The sequence below is a fragment of the Rissa tridactyla genome, unplaced genomic scaffold, assembly GCF_028500815.1.
Source record: "Rissa tridactyla isolate bRisTri1 unplaced genomic scaffold, bRisTri1.patW.cur.20221130 scaffold_29, whole genome shotgun sequence".
Lineage (NCBI taxonomy): Eukaryota > Metazoa > Chordata > Aves > Charadriiformes > Laridae > Rissa > Rissa tridactyla.
The window spans coordinates 2,673,651-2,692,617 of NW_026529507.1; the positions used below are offsets into that span (position 1 = coordinate 2,673,651).

The window sequence follows — 18,967 nt, forward strand, 5'->3', positions numbered from 1 at the left end:
TCCTCCCCAAACCTGACCAAGTGACATGAAGAAAGAAAGCAGAAAGGCCCTAGGCCCCTGTGAATCAGCTGGGGTCTGGCACTTGGAGGGCCGCTCAGTGAATGGCAGTTCTTTCGTGGTCCACCCGATAAAGAATCAAGCTGGGAAGTCAGCCTGCAAGAGCAAACCAACAAGGTCCATGGACAGGCAAGGCTGTGTCTGGAGAACCTTTACACCTACAGCGTAGATCAAGCTGGGGCTGAACCTCAGGCCTGGGCTTAAAGGGGATCCTGAGCTGAGGGACAGAGGGGTGGGAGGAGGCCCCAGGTGAAGCTGCTCAGGGCCATGAAGGCCTGTGGATATTTTCAGGGCCCTGACATGGTTTCCATGGGAGCCCACCTGCCAGTGCCCTCAGTAGGCCTCCTTCCGTACTGTCCAGGGTCTATGCTCTGCTCCTCTCCTTCCCTGTTCCCCTGGAGATCTGGGAGACCACCATTTGATGGTCACTACAGCCAAGGCTGAGACTGGTCTTCACATCTCTGACCAGCTCTGCCTCTTGGCAGTACCAGCTCCACTTGAGCATCAGTGTGGCCCATTTGGCAGCTGTGCTAAGAACCATCAGCATGGACTTACCATGGGTAAATCAAAGAAAAAGGAAGCCTACAGAAGGTGGAAGCAAGGACAGGTAGCCTGGGAGGAATACAGAGAAATTGTCCAAGCAGCCATGGATCATGTCAGGAGAGCCAAAGCCCAGAGAGAGTCAAATCTGGCCAGAGGCATCAAGGGCAACAAGAAAGCCGAATAAAGAACACGGACTTCACAGTATCCAAGTGCTGTTGTGTAGAGTTCTTTGTTTCAACACCAAGCTGTGTGAAGCAGTTGACAAGCTGGAGGGATGGGATGCGATCCAGAAGGACCTGGACAGGCTTGAGAGATGGGCCTGTGTGGACCTCATGAAGTTCAACCAGGCCAGGTGCAAGGTCCTGCACGTGGGTCGGGGCAATCCCAGGCACAAATACAGGCTGGGTGGAGAATGGCTTGAGAGCAGCCCTGAGGAGAGGGACTTGGGTGTGCTGGTGGATGAGAAGCTCAACGTGAGCCAGCAACGTGCACTCGCAGCCTGCTCCGGTGTGGGTCCCCCACAGGCCACACTTCCTGCCAGAAACCCTGCAGAGGCATGCTGGAGTGGATGGCAGGTGGACACAAAACGATGGATGAGATTCCCACAACGAGAGTAAAAGCTGCAGTCCCCAAGGCCAGAGAGAAACAGGCCTTGGCTGCGCAGCCCTGGCAGGAGAGGGGTTTGCTGTCCCAGGTTACTCTGAAGCACTGTGGGACCTATGGCAGAGGTGGAGCTGATCTGCAAGAAGGACAAGCTGCTGCTGAGAAAGTCCCTGGGGGAGGACAGCTTGTGATCTAGGCACACTGTGGGCATCATGCTGGGGGCTGACTGGCTAGATAGTGGCTCTGCAGAGAAGGACCTTGGGGTCCTGGAGGACAAACAGCTGAGCATGAGCCAGCAATGCACCACCATGACAAAGGCCAACAGCCTCCTGGGCTGCATCAGGAAAAGCATTGCTGGCAGATGGAGGGAGGTGACCTTCCCCTCTCCTTGGCACTGGTGAGGCCACACCTGGAGTGCCCACACCCTGCACACTCACACAACTTAGCTCTACACTGACATTTTCCTCTCCCAGGCTTTTACCAGCCCATCCCAGCTGTTCCTCATCTCTCTCCAGAGCCCTTGCCCTCTCCTCTGCCCAGCCAAGCACAGCTGCCCGGTCTGGGCTGGTCCCACAGCAGTGCCCACCACAGTTGCTGCAGAGCTCTCGGCACTCACTCCACAGCCCCAGCTCCTCTGAAGGGCACACAGCCCCTGGGGGGCAGACAAGGAGCTCAGCCTCCCCATCAGCCCCAGGCTAGTGCTGGCCTCAAGGCAAGGAGGAAAACAGGCTAGTCACTCTCTGCCTCTCCTGATAGCCTTTTGAGGTGACCCCCAACCCTGAGTGAATTTGCCCCCTCCTCTGCTCACATCAGCCCCGCTCCCCAGGACAGCACGACATTCCTTGGCCCTGAGGGTCCTCCGGCAGCTCCCACACCTCTCCAGCCTCCCTTTCCCACGCCTACCGGATCCACACTGACTTTCTGGGCATTGCAGAGTCCTTGTTTGTGCATACCTCAGTTTAGTGTTTTGCTTGTGGGGGACTTCACCTCTGTGGATGTTTCATCTCCTGTGTCTTCATTCACTCCCAGCTCAGGGCACGTGGTGAGTCCCCATCCTCTCCTCACACATCCAAATTCATTTCCATAGAGCCTGCTGTATGCCATAAGTCCTGACACATGTGAAGCAGCCTGAGGAGGTAATCGGGAGCTCATGCACCATCTCCACTACCACTGGAGACAAGAAGAGAGCCTTTCAAACCAGAACATTTGGTCCACGGAACCCAATAGTACAGTGAGCTTAACCCCAAACACAGGGAGAACACAGGGAGAAGAGACTCTTTGAAAGACCAGTTCGTTGGACATTTTATTGGCAGCACCTTTGGAGGAAGCACCTAGCATCCAGGCACTGCACCTGGGAGATGCCTTTTTCTTGAAGAGCTGCTATTAGGCAGGTCACCTTTGACACAGTGTTGTGCAAGGCTCAGACACAACTGGAACAAACCTCAAGACAAGTGGTACAAACCCAGAAAATTATACAGAAGCAGGATGACTGCAAGAGAAAAAAGCAGGCTTATTGCCTAACAGAAAGTCTAGAAAACATGCGGAGAAGGGGAGACAATTTATTAATGGTGAAACAACGTCCATTGAGCCAGTTTCCATAGGGCATCCTTGAGCTCCTGGTTCCTCATGCTGTAGATGAGGGGGTTCAGTATTGGAGGCACCAATGAGTACAGGACTGCCACCACCAGGTCTAGAGCTGGGGAGGAGATGGAGGGGGGCTTGAGGTAGGCAAACACGGCAGTGCTGACAAACAGGGAGACCACGGCCAGGTGAGGGAGGCAGGTGGAAAAGGCTTTGTGCCGTCCCTGCTCAGAGGGGATCCTCAGCACGGCCCTGAAGATCTGCACATAGGACAGCACGATGAACACAAAACAACCAAAGCCTAAACAGGCACTGACCACAAGAAGCCCAACTTCCCTGAGGTAGGAGTGTGAGCAGGAGAGCTTGAGGATCTGGGGGATTTCACAGAAGAACTGGTCCAGGGCATTGCCCTGGCAGAGGGGCAGGGAAAATGTATTGGCCGTGTGCAGGAGAGCATAGAGAAACCCACTGCCCCAGGCAGCTGCTGCCATGTGGACACAAGCTCTGCTGCCCAGGAGGGTCCCGTAGTGCAGGGGTTTGCAGATGGCAACGTAGCGGTCATAGGACATGACGGTGAGAAGAAAATACTCAGCTGACATGAAAAAGAAAAAGAATAAGAGCTGGGCCACACATCCTGTGTAGGAGATGTCCCTGGTGCCCCACAGGGAATTGGCCATGGCTTTGGGGACAGTGGTGGACATGGAGCCCAGGTCAAGAACAGAGAGGTTGAGGAGGAAGAAGTACATGGGGGTGTGGAGGCGGTGGTCACAGGCAATGGTGGTGATGATGTGGCCGTTGGCCAGGAGGGCAGCCAGGTAGATGCCCAGGAAGAGCCCGAAGTGCAAGAGCTGCAGCTCCCGTGTGTCTGCAAATGCCAGGAGGAGGAACTGGGTGATGGAGCTGCCATTGGATATTTGTCCTCTGGACATGGGGACCTGTTCGAAGAAGAGACCAAAGTCTATTCAGTTTCTCAGAAAAACTTCTGAAAGTTCCTCTCCCCTTTCAAGCAGACCTTTGGCAGGTCCCTTTCATGAGCTGTGGTTGGTGCTGGCTGAGGGTGCCGCTGGGAGCAGGGGGCTCTGCAGGATTCAGTCCTGCCTACAGCAATTGGTCGATAGGAAGACGGGGTGATCTTAGCCTACATCCACTTTTGATATCGAAGAGCTTTTCAGCATTGTCACTCCTAATTCACCCGACGGCAGAGCAAAGTTGAGGGGAATTTGTTACGTGGATTTTGTTCCAGTTGTCACACAAGAGCTGAGGAGTTTTGGAGCATTCCTGCTGCACTCCAAGTGAAATCCTGTGGGTGCTGGCAGGCAAAGGGACTGTCCCTCAGTGAAGAGTGTGGAGAGCTGACCTGTCCCTCAGCCCTGCTCCCAGCTGCCCTGGGCAGGCACCTTTTTGAGCTTGAGGACAGTAACACCCAGGTGTTCCCCCCAGAAGACCAGGACACTGCTGAGAGCAGAGGAATCTCATCTCTCCCCTCCCAGCCAGGGACACAGAGGCCTCATTGCAGCTGCCGACCTACAGCCGTCCCGTGGCATCTCCTTGGCCTTAGCGCTGTGGTGTCTTCTCTGTCGGGTACTTAGAAAACACAGAGATGCCATGGGAGAGTTGTGACCTTCTGGAGGGCAGCCTGCAGCTCAGCAGGGCCCCCTCAGGGAAAGAGCCAAATGTCTTTAAGATGGGGTGTCCTAAAAGGTCTTTTCCAGTCAGGCACACTCTGGTGCCTGGCTCCAAAGTCCGCGAGGGGATTTGGCTGCTTTTCCTCCATGGAAACATCTGCATGGCAGGACCCAAGTGCTTGTGTCTCAGCTGAAGCTGAATCCCCATCTCCCTCTTTGTTGGTTGAGCTGTTGGGAAAGAAAGTGATGGCCGAGTGTTTGTGACGCTGAGAGTGGGGGGCTGCACTGTGTGGGAGAGGAGACCTGGGAGCTGCTGCAGGAAAGGTGCTTGCACTGCAGCGGATGGCAGGGGGGTGCCCGAATCCCCCCTCCCCTCACGTTTCTGGGATCTCCTCCCTCTCTGACAATGTTTCTGCTGCCTGGAGCTGTCTCTGCTGGGAACCGCTTCTCTGTGCCCAGGTCTCCTCCTTTGCAGTGCTCACAGAAAGAGAACTCCATCCCACCTGCGATGTGCTCAGCTCTGCCCTGCAAACACCTCCTGGCAGCAGGGAACTGCTCCAGGGCATCTCTGCCTGCAGAGGGGCAAAGGGGCGGCTCAGAGAACTCAAAGGGAGTGGGCGACCCCGTGCCTTCGCAAGAGTGGGAAAATAAAGTCCCATCTCCCACTGTCCACCCAGCCAAACAAGGTGACTCATCTCAAAGCACAGACTCCTTCCCTTTCAGGTAATCCCCACTTTGACCAGCCTCTTGAAAAGTTTCCTTGGAAATGCCCTGGCAGTGATCCCCCGGGGTGCAGGGACCGTCTGCGGAAGGACAGCCCTGGGCTCCTCTGGCTGCACACCCAGTTTGGTACCCCTGCAGTCATCCCAAAGACAAGGAAACCACCGTGCCCCGACCTACTGAAGTGCAGCAGGGAAGCCCTGCTCCAGAGCACGTCCTCCTCCTCTACTTGGGAATCTCTGAGAATCCTCCTGCCAGGTCCTGCAGGCTGCGGGATGAACCAGGTCTAGGATGTCCTCCAAAGAACACCAAACTCAGTACCCTGCAGCCAGAGACTTACCATATAGAGGGCTGTGAAGATTCCTCCCGCAGTGAGAGCTCAGCTATCCCCCCGCTCCTAGAGTGCCTTTAACATCTCTGCCTTGCTCCTCTCCCCTTGGCACCTGCAGGCAGTGCCCTCAGCCCTGCTGCGCTTTGGGCAGAGCTGTCTCTCTGCAGTGCTGTGGAAGGAGTGCTGCCCGCTTGCCATGAGCTCCCTCTGTCCCAGGAGCCCAGCCCAGCTCAGCAGCAGAGGACCAGCCCAAGGCAGCCCTTTCTCTGCCCACTTTGGCCTCCCTTCAGGTGTCCCTGGGGCTTCGGGAGAACCTGCTGGGAAACAGGCTGAAGTCAGCACTGAGGTTCCCTTCCTCAGCTGGGCAGAGACACTTCTTTCCAGCTGTGTCGTTTCTATTCCCAGAGACAGAGTTAGGCATGAGAATAGCCTTTCCTTGTCTCACCATTAGACAGGACACCCACACAGCTCTTTACCCCTGGTGGGTGCAGTGATGCAGCTGAATCATTTGAGGCATCTCATCCTGGGTTTGAAGTCCTGGGCTAGGAGAGGACTCCCTCTTGTTCCTTCCACAAACCCACAGGAGGTGGGATTCTTCTTGCCTCAGTTCAGGAGTGCACAAACACAGGCAGCTGTATGGGAGCTCCTTGTCTCAGCTCTCAGGCTACTTCATGGAGATTGAGGGTGTTGTTCAGGTGGAAACACCTGGTGACATTGGAGGTGACACCAGAGCTTGTCCAAGACATTTGCAGGTGACTGCAAGCTCTAATGCGGCAATGCTGAGAGACAAGGCAGCATCGGGGGGCACCATCCTGGAGCCTTGTGAGGAATTCCTTTGGCAGATGGAAATGACAGGAGGTGTTTACATTTAAGACAACTAAAAACTTTCCTTTTCCTTATATCTACAGCAGCCTACAGAGGTCATCAGCTGAGCAAACAGACCTAAGTCCCTCTCTTTCTCTTCTCCATCAGCTGTAGTTCCTAGCTCTCCACTGACTGTAATGGCAGTTGTTTCAGGGACATCCCTACATGGCTTAACCCAATTCAGGAAGCTTCTCAATGGCCAAACACAGGCCTGTGGTGCTAAGTGAGATGCCAGCGCTCTCCAGCACAGGCTGGCAGGGACCGCACAGGACCTGTGGGAAAGCCATTGGTGTTCAGAGCAGATGCCTGAGGAACACCTCAGAGGGCACTGCAGGCCGATTTGGTTCCTTTGTGCAAGCCTATGTGGCATCTCAGGCACGTTCAGTTTCCGTGGATCAGCGACTGAAACCCACCACTGCAGTGAGGCACGGTCTCACCCATCTCCATTCAGCTGATGCAGAGCAGGTCATGAACAGGAAGCCTATCACACTGGGGCCTCAAATGATTTGGCTGCTCCCAAACTCTCCCAGTTCTTCTTTCAACAATCCTTTCCTGAGGCCTTGATGAGACAGTCGACACAGGTGAATGATTTTCACAGTGTTCCTGGATCACAGCTTATCCACACGCAAGGACATTTTGAGCAGCACCTTGTCATCCTGGAGATCAGCTTCACCTCCGCCACAGGTCTTCAGCAACACTACAGACAACAAAGCCTGCTTCTTCCAGGGCTACAGAGCCCAGCCTGGCTTTTCTGGTGTTGTAGGGAGCAGCGTTTCCTCGTTTAGTGCCTTCACATTGCCGCCTGCCGTCGCATCCAGTATGTCTCTGGTCTCGAGCACAGCATTAGCAGGTGTGGGGTCTTGGGCACTTGGTACTGGGTTTGCCTGGGACAAGTCCAAGCTTGGCCCCAGTGCTCCAGCTCAGGTGCTGCAGACCAAATGTGCACCAGTGCCCTCAGCCTGGGGCACAGACCGGAGGAGCTGGAGTCCCATGTGCCATCCTAGAGTTTGTACGTTGGTGGAATAAGTGGCAAGGGGTGGTGGGACAGCTCACAGTGGTGCTGCCATGGTGCATAGGGGCTTTTCAGGAGAGACGGGCCAGGAAGATGAGGAGGGAGATGCCCTCCATGTGCAGGACCTTGTTCTATGTGTGGAGCTCCTCTATGGGATGTGCAGCAGGTTGCGTGAGCCCTTGTGAGTGAGGGTCAAAGGAGAGGCCTGTTAGTGTGACACCCTCATTGGAGACAAAGCACCTGCAATCAGGGTAAGGAAGTGGAGAAAGGTTTGCTTAAGCAAGCCATGGAAGTCCTCAGATCCATGACCCCAAGTGCTATTGGAGACTTTAATGACACTCACTGGCAGGTGAGCATGGCAGGATGCATACTGTCCAGCTGGTGTTGGGGTCTCTTTGGACAACTTCTTTGCACAGGCGCAGACCAACAAAGGTGATGCTCACTCCAATCCAGTCCTTGCAAAAGAGGAAGTGCTGATCAGGGATGCGAAAACCAGTGTCAGCTTTGGCTGTAGGGACCATGAAATACTGGGAGAAGATTTTAGCCTCTTCAGGGGACTTTCAGTGGTAGGCCCATGGGCAGCAGTATTGAAAGGCAGCAGAGCTCAGTACAGTTGGTCTTTCAGAGAAGCATCTTCCAAGCATAAGAACTGTCGACATTCATAAGCCGGAAAACAACCAGACATTTCAGGAGAGCAGCTTGGCTAAGGAAGGAACGTGGATGCAGGGACTCCAGCAGGAATTTAGAAATAGGGATGGCTTTAGAGGAGCCAAAGCTTCCCTAGTGTTGACCCTTGCAAGAGCTTCGAGGACATCAAGAGGATCTCTTAGTACTTCCAGACCAATGCAAGAAAAAACCCAAAGATTATCTGTGGCCACTGCAGAATTTAGTAAGAACAGGTGCAGAGAAATATGAGATACTGTATCCCCCTTGCCTTAGTCTTCCCCAGCAAGGTCTCTCAGCCCTTTGCTCCTCAAGGCAGGAGTCTGGAAGAAAATAACCAGCAGTGAATGCGGATCAATTCAGGTGTCACTTGGGCAAACATAGTCCTTACCAGCCTATGGGGCTGGAGGGGCAGGCTCCCAAGGACCTGAGCGAGCAGGACAGTGTCACCGTGAGGCCCTTCTCCATCATCTTTGAAAGGTCACGGAGTCTGAGGGAACTCCCTGATTACTGTAAGAACCCAAACATTGCATGCACCTTGCAAAAAGGCCCAAAGGATGAGCAGGGTAACAGAAGGCTGTGCCCCACTGTGACACCCCTTTCTGGGTGTCTGAAAGAGAAGGTGATTTACCCTGGATTTACCCAAGGTAGCTTCTTCCTGGCCATCCTTTTTACGTTTTCTGAAGAAAGGAGAGGATTTCTGGGCAAGGAAGAGCAATGATTGTCTTCTACCTGGAAGTCAGCAAGGCTTTCAGCATCATCCCCCACAATGTTCAATGTCAGCACACTATGGTCTGCATGGATGGATAAATAGATGGGTAAAAACCAGCTGGACAGGAGGGCTGTCGTGGTTTGGGGCAGATTGGCCAATGGTGAGATGACAGATGCTCTCCCCCACCTCTCATTCCAAGGAGACACAGAAAAGAGAGAAAAGATTTATGAGTTTAGAAAAAAATGGTTACTGCAATAAAAAAGTAAGAGTTCATTAAAGTAGTTACATTAATGAAATATTAATAATAAAATATAAAGGAAATAATGAAATAGATACAATGCACACAAAACCGTTTCAGGCTCCCAGGGAGATGTCAATGGCAGGCACTGGGGAAGTCAAGGACTGGACTCAGCACCAGATAGGAACTGGATATCGGATATAGATTCAGGAACACACAGGTCAGGATCAAAGGCAGAGAAACAGGGTCCTCCTCAGGGATCAGTCACTGAACAAAGAGAGCCATTGAAGAAAAGAGCTGACCTTTTGATTCCTCATCTTTTACACTGAGCATGGGAGATGGGATGGAACACTCAGGAGATGGGATGGAACCATGGTAATGCTGGCCTCCTTTGTGGTATCTCTGCAATAAAAGGGAGTTTCCTCAGTGCCATGGGTGAAAATAGGCCTTTTCTTCCCAAACTGGAGTGCAGAACACACTCAGGGAACTGAAGGCTGAAAGGCCTTGATGATGTGCTTGGGTGCTGAATGGACGTGGGGGATGGATGGGGGCATCCCTCACGTCTCATCATGATGAGAAGTCATGACATGAGATGTCAAAACTGGCTCATAAGTCATGACTGACTTCCCTCTCGATTGCCGGTACATCACCATTCAGGGACGGAGCACCAGCCACGTCCCTTGCCTTTGGGGATTCACAAAGTCCAAGCCTGATGGTGAAGTCGGCACTCACAGGAGTGATGGGTGGCCCCATTGAGGCCATCGCTCCTCTTCAGGAACAGCAGGGAAATCTCTGGATGATGAAGGATGCCAGGACATGCTCCAGAAAGAGAAGATCAGTGCTAATCCTGACACCTGAGTGCAAAGAAATAGTTGCACTTCAACAAAATAAATTACAAAAAATCCCAAACTAAACCCAGAGAACAGCATCCGCCACCAGCACCGTTTCAGTGGTAGTTCCAGCCGCTGCAGAGCTGCAGCTGACGGCCCTGCTGTCCCTGTCGCAGGACTCCAACTGACAGCAGTTACCAAGGCCCTTTGGGAAGACTGCACTGGGTGTCACCTTCTCTGAAGAGGACCTGCTGCTTCCCTCTGGCTGCCATTAGCAGCAGAGCCCTCTGGTTCTCCACCCCACACTTTGCCCCCTTGGACACAGGAGGGACCGGCTTTCAGCCGCTGCTTTAACAGCTGCCTTTGCTGTGCTCCTTTTCTGTCTCTCTTCCTACCGCAACCGTCAGGATGGGCTTCTTCTCATTCCAGACGGAGCCCAAAGCCTCAGAGTACACTGCCACCCCCTACTTACCCACCCTGGGATGTGTTGAAGAAATAACAATTAGCAAATAGGAACTCTACCAATAGCGCGTATCTGGCCAGCCTATAAAGCTGTAACAGCTCATCCTAAAGCTCCGAAGGCATAGACCAGCCATCACTTCGATCCCATATCTACCTCCTGTATGATCTGTCCTGAAGGTCAAATCATCATTACCTTCAGAAGAGGATGGAAGGTGAGGAGAAGTGGGCAGTAAACGATGAATGGTTGGGAAAAAGCAGCCAAGCAAGTGGCAAAGGAAGGAGCCGAGTTGTCCCAAGGCCAGCTCAGCCCAAGGAGCTTTGGCTGGCCCGCTCTTGAGGATGCCAAGCCCTGGCCAGGTGAGCTCACAAGCAGTGGCCAGGTGCCACATCACTGCCCCTTTGTGACAGGGGCCACCCCCACATGCACAGGGACACACTGTGGCCCCTCAGCCACCACAGCTGGGGCACCTCCTGCAGCCACCAGCCGGCAGCTGTTGGGCTGCCCCAGGCACTGCTGGCCAAGGGCTGCTCATCTGCCCACAGAGCTCCCGCCTCTGCCTGGAGCCGCACCAGCCCCAGGAATAAAAACCTGCCCAGGGCTGTCAGCGAGCCCCTTCACAGCTTTGGCTGGCACAGTCGGGGGGCTGAGGACTTCTTTTCCACTCTTCCCAGGTACAGGACTGCGTCTGTGAGACTCCTGCAGCAAAGCACCTGGTGTCTGACAGGTTTGTTTCCAATGAATTTTATTTACCCCCCAAGATACAGCCACAGGCTGACTCTGAACTAGTGCTACCAAAGAACCCCCTTGAGCAACTGCACTGGGTGCACCTCGGGTGGCTGCCAGGCCCCCACCCAGCTGCTCTCCCACCCTCCAGATCCAAAAAACATTTGTGGGTGGCTTTTTAGCATCTCGTTTTACCCCACGACCTGCCTGGAGAGCAGTGAGTGTTGCCTCTGCCCCAAGAAGGCAGCTGGTTGTTATCCCTGCCCTCCTTGAGCTCGCCAGTTGGGCCCCTGCACCGCCTGCGTCCTCCAGTTTTCCCCACTCTTGCTCGGGGCAGTGAGTTCCTCCTGCTCAGCTCAGGGCAGGGAGTTTGCCTCCTGCTCCACTTGGGGAGGCTTTCTTCTTTATATCCTTCCCTTGGGGCATCCAGTGTGGCCTCAGCCTTGCTTGGGTGGCTTCTTTTCATCGTGTCCCCCTCAGGACAGCTGGTTTTCCCCTCTCTTGCCTGGGGAGGCTCCATTTGCCCCTGCCCTACACCAGGTGCTGGATTTACTCCTGCCCTGCTCAAGGTGGCTCTTTGTGCCTCTGCTGAAATCGGGGTGACTCGCTTTGCTCCTGCCCCACTTGGGCCATTTAGTTTTTTCCCTCTCCGGCTCAGGGCATCTCCTTCTGCCCCTGCCCCCGCCCCGCTCGCAGGGGCCATTAATGTCCCGGCCACAGCAGGACCACCGGGGCTCCAGCGCCATTTCCCTGGGACCAGCCCCTGGCCAAGTGCTGCCCTGAATTGTCACATCACAACCACGCTTTTGCTTCCCAGCCTCCTCTAGCACCGCTCCTCCAGCTGGCATCTGACACTGAAAAAAGAGCCTGAGCCCTGTGATCCCTCAGCTTTTATACTGAGCAAGGTGCAGGTGGGATGGAGTACTCTGTTAGTCAGCTTTGGGTCACCTCTCCTGTGCGCTCCTCCCCAAAGGTGCCATCCCTCTACGCTTCTCCCTTCCGACCCTCCGTGCCCTGCCATGTTTAACCCACCACAGTCATCCTTCCCAACTCTCCTGCTACCAACAGTGCTAACAGGGTGGGATTCCTCAAGGGCTCCCCCAGCTTGGCATCATCTACAAAGGAGGTGAAAGTGCATTGTCTGCCATCATACGGAGAGATAATAATGTTCCATAGTAGGTGTCAAGGGCTGGTCTTTGATGGATGCCACTAGTAAGTGGGTTCCAGAAGGACTTTGTACCACAGATGATGTCCCTCTGTCATTATTCAGACAGCTTTCCACCAACCACATCGTCCACTTCTTCAGCCCATATGTCAACAACCTGGCTATAAGGAGACTACAGAAGACCATGTCAAAGGCCTTGCTAAAGTCCGGGTACACAACATCCCCTTCTTTTCCCTCCCACATGTCTTCTGCCATCCCTTTCTTGTCCTTGAAACGCCTGCAGATGGCTGCAGGAGGACTTGTCATATCCCCTTCCCTGGTGAGGCTGGCCAGTCTGTCATTGTCCCAATCCTCCTTCCTGCCCTTTTGGAACACTGGGTTCATGTCTGCATTTTCCAAGGCCCCAGGAACCTCTCAGATGGCTCTGGCCTTTCCAAGGTGTTGGAGAGAGATGTCACAATGACACTGGCCAGCCTTCCCCATCTCCCTGACACCAAAAGTCTTCTCACTGTGGAAAACTTCCAGAGGCGTCACTTTCCAAGGAGCGCCCAGGACACAATACTTAACTTGTCCAGGCCCTCAGGGCCACTTCAGAAGAGTGATTTCTTCCTACAAGCCCACGACTCCAACGGGATCTCTCTGCAGCCGACAGCTTTCCTAAGCTGTTTTTGCCAGTTCCTCCCAACCCCCATCCTTCCTTCTCCTCAGGACTTTGTACCACAGATGATGTCCCTCTGTCATTATTCAGACAGCTTTCCACCAACCACATCGTCCACTTCTTCAGCCCAGCTGTCAACAACCTGGCTATAAGGAGACTACAGAAGACCATGTCAAAGGCCTTGCTAAAATCTGGGTACACAACAACCCCTTCTATTCCCTCCCACATGTCTTCTGCCATCCCTTTCTTGTCCTTCAAACGCCTGCAGATGGCTGCAGGAGGACTTGTCATACCCCTTCCCTGGTGAGGCTGACCAGTCTGTCATTGGCCCAATCCTCCTTCCTGCTTTTTTGAAAACTGGTTTCATTTCTGCTTTTTCCAAGGCTCTCAGATGGCTCTGGCCTTTCCAAGGTGTTGGAGAGAGGTCTCACAATGGCACTGGCCAGCCTTCTCCATCTCCATGACACCAAAAGTCTTCTCACTATGACACGCTGCCAGAGGAGTGCCCAGGACACAATACTCGCTGTCCAGATCCTTGGGGGCCGCTTCAGAAGAAAACCAGAAGTGATTTCTTCCTACAAGCCCACGACTCCAACGGGATCTCTCGGCAGCCGACAGCTTTCCTAAGCTGTTTCTGTCAGTTCCTCCCAACCCCCATCCTTCCTTCTCCTCAGGCTGTAGATGAGAGGATCGAGCAGGGGTGAGGTGCATGTTGAAACAGGGCTTTGTTAAACTCTCTCAGGAGGGCTGTTCTGGGCATCCCACTGACAGTGGTGGGGGTGCCGCAGAAAGGAGTGGCTCCAGGGAGGGCAGAGGAGCCGGTGGAGAAGGCCTTCTGCCTGCCCATGCTGGGCAGGAGAGCTGCCCCCAAGTGCAGGCAGGGGAAGAATGGGTCTAAAAAGCAGGTTATGAAAACAAAGTCCATGATGAATGTAATGGTTTCACGTCAGGAGAGTTTCAGCATTGGTGCAAACAGCCCAGCCCCCCTATTTCTGAAGACATTTGCTTCTCTGTCAGGTGCTTAAAAATATCGTGAAGGACGTTCAGAGAGGTGAAACATGGAGGGTGTGTGCCTCTCACTGCATTCCTACTCCCTAGACGTGCTCTGTGCTCTGTGAGAGGTGAGAAATGCCATCTTCTAGAGGGCAATGCCGCTCACGCCTGCAGAACCCTTTCGGACTGCACAGGGGAGATGCTCCACAGAGGTGCTTCTGTCACACCGTGTAATCAAAGGGCCAGGCCATGAAGAGAGGGGAGGGTGAGGTAGCACACAGGTGTTCCTGGAGACACACACGGCACTGTCAGGGCTCTGGCAGGGCTGCTCAGAGACACGAGTCCTTCCCTGGCACGGGCAGAGGCCCTGCAGCAGACTCCATGGCCTCCTGTTGCCACTCCCAGAGGCCGGCAGCACCTCAGCCCCGCGCTGTGTCTCCCTGCTCGGCACCTCTCTGAGATGCCCCACGGCGTGAGGAATGGACACAGGGACCTGGGGTCAAGGAAGCCCATCCCAGTGCTGCATTCAGGGGGTTTCCCAGGGGACGTTACTCTCCAATGAAGGGACACGGCCTGTCCCACAGCACTTTCGGGCATTTCTAAGAACAGCTGCTGGTGTTTGTGCTCTCTCGGGTTCATGTCCCCACATGCACACGGTGTGCATGCCGAAATCTCCTCTGAACCATGCAAACAGGGACTTCTGACCTCGTTATTCGGTGTCTCTCCACAGGCAGACAAACATCCTCTCTGGGTTTGCGTAGGCGTCCAGTTCTGCAAATGGTGGTTTCAGGTGTCTGTTCTGTGACGATTGCCCTGGGACAGCTTCCCCGGGGTGTCCAGCAAACAAAGGCACAGACCAGACCCCGCTCTGCTGGTCCTTCAGTCCTGTCCCTGGAGGTGTGGCTGTGCAAGGACACTGTTGTGTGTGCCCTCACCCTGCACACGCACACTCTTTACCTCTTTACTGGGCATCCCTCACCAGGGCACGTTTGAAGGAACGCTCTTGACAGCAACTGTGGAAGAAGACCTAATCCTTCCTGCACTGCCCTGAGCAGATCCCCTTTCATGGTGGAAACTCTGTTATGCAGACGAGCTTTTTCTCAGAGGTGCCCATTGCTTCTCCGTGCCTGTGATCACAGAGCTGCTACACAGCAGCACCATGACCAAGGTGCCAGAGCACTCAGGCCTTAGATCAACACAGGGGCTCAGAAGGAGAGTGTGGAAGTGAAAATAGAGCAGCCCCGGAAAGAGCAAGTGCTGGTGCTCTGCAAGTACTGGGATTCTTTCCCCTCCTCCTCGGCGCTCAGGCTCTACCCCTGCAGCTCTACCCGTGCAGAAAAGGCCTGAGAAGAAGGATTTTGGGCATGACTCTGTGAGTCTCAGAAATTTGGATAGATAGGTAGTAAAAAAAAAATCTCAAATAATGACATTTATTTGTGGACAAAAGTATATAATTTAAAAAAAAAAAAAAAGTAAGAAAAAGCCAAAACCCTCAACCAAACCTAACACACAGTTACCTAACCCCTAACCAAACCTATAGAAGACGGGCTTGGCGTATAATGAATTACATTATGAGTGATTTGCAGGAGACAGTTTATTGCTGCAGAAAATAACCTGGTCATTAATTTCCAGAGGGCATCCTTGAGCTCCTGGTTCCTCATGCTGTAGATGAGGGGGTTCACGGCTGGAGGCACCACGGAGTACAGCACAGCCACCACCACATCCAGGGATGGGGAGGAGATGGAGGGGGGCTTCAGGTAGGCAAACACGGCAGTGCTGACAAACAGGGAGACCACGGCCAGGTGAGGGAGGCACGTGGAGAAGGCTTTGTGCCGTCCCTGCTCAGAGGGGATCCTCAGCACGGCCCTGAAGATCTGCACGTAGGACAGCACGATGAAAACAAAGCACCCGAAGGTTAAACAGGCACTGACCACAAGAAGCCCAGCTTCCCTGAGGTAGGAGTGTGAGCAGGAGAGCTTGAGGATCTGGGGGATTTCACAGAAGAACTGGTCCAGGGCATTGCCCTGGCAGAGGGGCAGGGAAAATGTATTGGCCGTGTGCAGGAGAGCATAGAGAAACCCACTGCCCCAGGCAGCTGCTGCCATGTGGACACAAGCTCTGCTGCCCAGGAGGGTCCCGTAGTGCAGGGGTTTGCAGATGGCAACGTAGCGGTCATAGGCCATAATGGTGAGAAGATAAAACTCTGCTACAGCACAGAAAAAGAAAAAAAATACCTGTGTAACACATCCTTTGTAGGAAATGGCCTTGGTACCCAAGAGGGAATTGGCCATGGCTTTGGGGACAGTGGTGGAGATGGAGCCCAGGTCGAGGAGGGCGAGGTTGAGGAGGAAGAAGTACATGGGGGTGTGGAGGCGGCTGTCACAGGCGATGGCCGTGATGATCAGGCCGTTGCCCAGGAGGGCAGCCAGGTAGATGCCCAGGAAGAGCCCGAAGTGCAAGAGCTGCAGCTCCTGTGTGTCTGTGAACGCCAGGAGGAGGAACTGGGTGATGGAGCTGCTGTTGGACATTTGGTGCCTTTTGGTGTGGAGCACTGAACAAGGAGGAAAGCACAGTGACAAGTTAGGGGAGACTTTTCTGAGAAAAATCAACACCAGTTCTCATACCTCACACTCTGCTCTGCTTTTCCATTTCTGTCAGATCTTCATTCAGCTCTGTGGCTGGAGCTCTGGTTGGTTCTGTCCAGGTGTGCCAGGAGGAGCGGGACCTCTGCCCGCCGGATGCCCAGGAGTCAGCCCTGCTCTGCAGCAGCAGATTCGTGGGAATGGGGTGGGCAGTCCTGGTGTCCCAATTTCTCAGATAAACCTCTCCTCGTGAAAAAAGGGCTTGTCAGTCTCTGCACCCCCATTGCCATGAAACCACAGTTGCAAGAGTGTTGGAGAGAGGTTCTTATACAGCTCTCTCCCGTCTCAGCAGGAGATTCTCTTGGATTTCAGAAACCCTCACCATTTCTGCTGCATTCAGGGACAGCAAAGGGAGTCCTGCCAGGCCAGGGGATTGTCTGAGGGTTAGTGCAGAGCGAGGGGAGCTGGCCTGTCCCTCTGTCTTGTTCCCAGCTGCCCTCTGCTTGTGCCTTTCTGAGACAGAGGGGAATCACACTCACATGTAGACCTGAAAAGACACCAGGCGCTGCTGAGAGCAGAGAAACCCACTGCCGAGAGCTCAGCGTCTCACCTTTTCTCAAGGTCTCAGCACCCCACTTCTCGCCAAGGACACACATGGCTCGTTTCGCAAACCCAGCAGCCTTTCCTTGGTCGTAGCGTCTCTGCGCTTCTCCACTGGGCATTCAGGTAACACCAGGATGCTCCAGGACAGACTGGCATCCTGGAGGGCAGCGCAGTGCTTGGAAGGACACCCCAAGGAGACACCCAAGTGTCCTAGTGATGGTATCTCAAAAGGGGAGAGTCAGCTCATTCCCCAGCCACATAGACTACTTTGCCCACAGCCCCACGGGTTAGAGGAGAGCTTGGACACTTCATTCCCATGGAGACACTTGCTCAGGGGAAGGGGTCTGCATTGGAGGGGATCATACAGAGTTTTCTGAATCCTTCCTCCCACAGCATTTCTGGTTTCTCTTTCCTCTCATTCCCTGATCATAGCTCTGCTGCCGGGAGATTTTCCTCCTGGGAGGTGTTTCCCTGTCCCATGTCTTTTCCCTGTCAGCTCTCACAGACCCCATCCCAACCCCTGTGCGCTCCCCTTGGCCCCACAGAAACCTGCCTGTTTGCCGGGCACTGGCCGGGTTCACGTTCCTGTTTGCAGGTGGAAAAGGGCAGGTCAGAACAACCCCGATGGGTCCAGCAGAGCTGATGCTGGTGCTGCCCATGGGCAGAGGAGTGGCTGAAGGCACTCCAGGAGGTTCCTGGCAGACCTACTGATCACTCAAAGCTACAGCTCAGGAGTCTCACTGACTTCTTCCCACTTGAGAGCTCCCTATACATGTATCCCTTGTTCTACCTCCCCACCCTCTCACTAGGAAAATAAAAACACAAACGCAGGAAAGCTCCTTATCTGTAACGTAATTCCTGCCTTGAGCTTTCCCTCAAACAATCCCCTGGGAAATGTCCTGGGGGTGAACTGCAGCTGAGAGCAGCCCTGCCCCACGCAGCACCCCCTTGACAGCAGGACACTCTCCTGCCAGGAGTTGCCTCTTCCCCCCACAGCTTCTCCCCGCACTGCTGTTGGGAGCTCCTCAGGTAAACGGAGAGCTGATCCTGACAGGAGATAAGTCCCTGCCACGGCACAAAGCACCCTTGGGTGAAGGGACCGTGCTCTGAAGGACAGCCCTGGGCACCCCTGGCTGCACACCCACCTTCACACTGCAGCCATCCCCGGGTGAAGGCAGCTGATGTGCCCTGTCCCTTTGACAGAGCCACAGGGAAGCCCTGCTCCAAAGCAAGTCCTTTTCCTCTACGCTGGAGAAACTGTGAGAGACCTCCTGATAGATCCCAGAGGCTGTGGGATGTGCCAGCTTTGGGAGATCATTCCAGGAACCGCAGCTGCATTGCCCTGCAGCCAGAGACTTACCCTGTTCAGGGCTGTGAAGATCTTTCTCCAAGCGAGCTCTCCTCTCTCCTCCCACCCCAGACTGCCTTTACACTCTCTGCCTCCCTCCTCTGCCCTCGCTGCCTGCAGGCAGTGCCCTCAGCCCTGCTGCGCTTGGCAGAGGAGCTGCTCCTGGGCAGAGCTGTCTCTCTGCAGCGCTGCCCGCTTGCCATCAGCTCCCTCCATGCCAGGAGCCCAGCCCAGCTCAGCAGCAGAGGACCAGCCCAAGGCAGCCCTTTCTCTGCCCCCTCGGGGCTCTCTCCAGGTGTCCCTGGGGCTCCAGGGGAACCTGCTGGGAAACAGGATGAAGTCACCACTGATGTTCCCTCCCTCAGCTGGGCAGAGACACTTCTTTCCAGAACTTTTAATTCTCCTCTCAAAGTTACATCGAAATATCACCTTTTTTGGTCTTATTATTAGATAACCGCAAGCTCTGCTGGAGCCGTTCATAGAGACAGGGCATCGTCTCAGGGATCATGAATGAGCCTGGTGGGAAAGCCCTTTGGCCAAGTGAAATGGCAGCATCCTCCAGATCCAGCAGTGGTGCATATCAAAACTCAACTGAAACTCAAATAGGAATTCCAGGGCACCGAGATGAGCTTTAGGTAATTCAGGAACAGTTA

The 18,967-nt window shown here is 54.2% G+C and overlaps 2 protein-coding genes across 2 annotated transcripts; both read right to left on the bottom strand.

The window, feature by feature from the left end:
* Positions 1-2,834: 2,834 nt before the first annotated feature.
* On the bottom strand, positions 2,835-3,353 carry LOC128903355 (olfactory receptor 14J1-like; the record flags this gene model as incomplete). Its single annotated transcript, XM_054187373.1, has 1 exon — positions 2,835-3,353. A coding segment is annotated over exon 1 (519 nt), but the record flags the coding sequence as incomplete, so codon positions are not given.
* Positions 3,354-15,406: 12,053 nt separating this feature from the next.
* Positions 15,407-16,309, bottom strand: LOC128903353 (olfactory receptor 14J1-like; the record flags this gene model as incomplete). Its single annotated transcript, XM_054187372.1, has 1 exon — positions 15,407-16,309. A coding segment is annotated over exon 1 (903 nt), but the record flags the coding sequence as incomplete, so codon positions are not given.
* Positions 16,310-18,967: the final 2,658 nt, after the last annotated feature.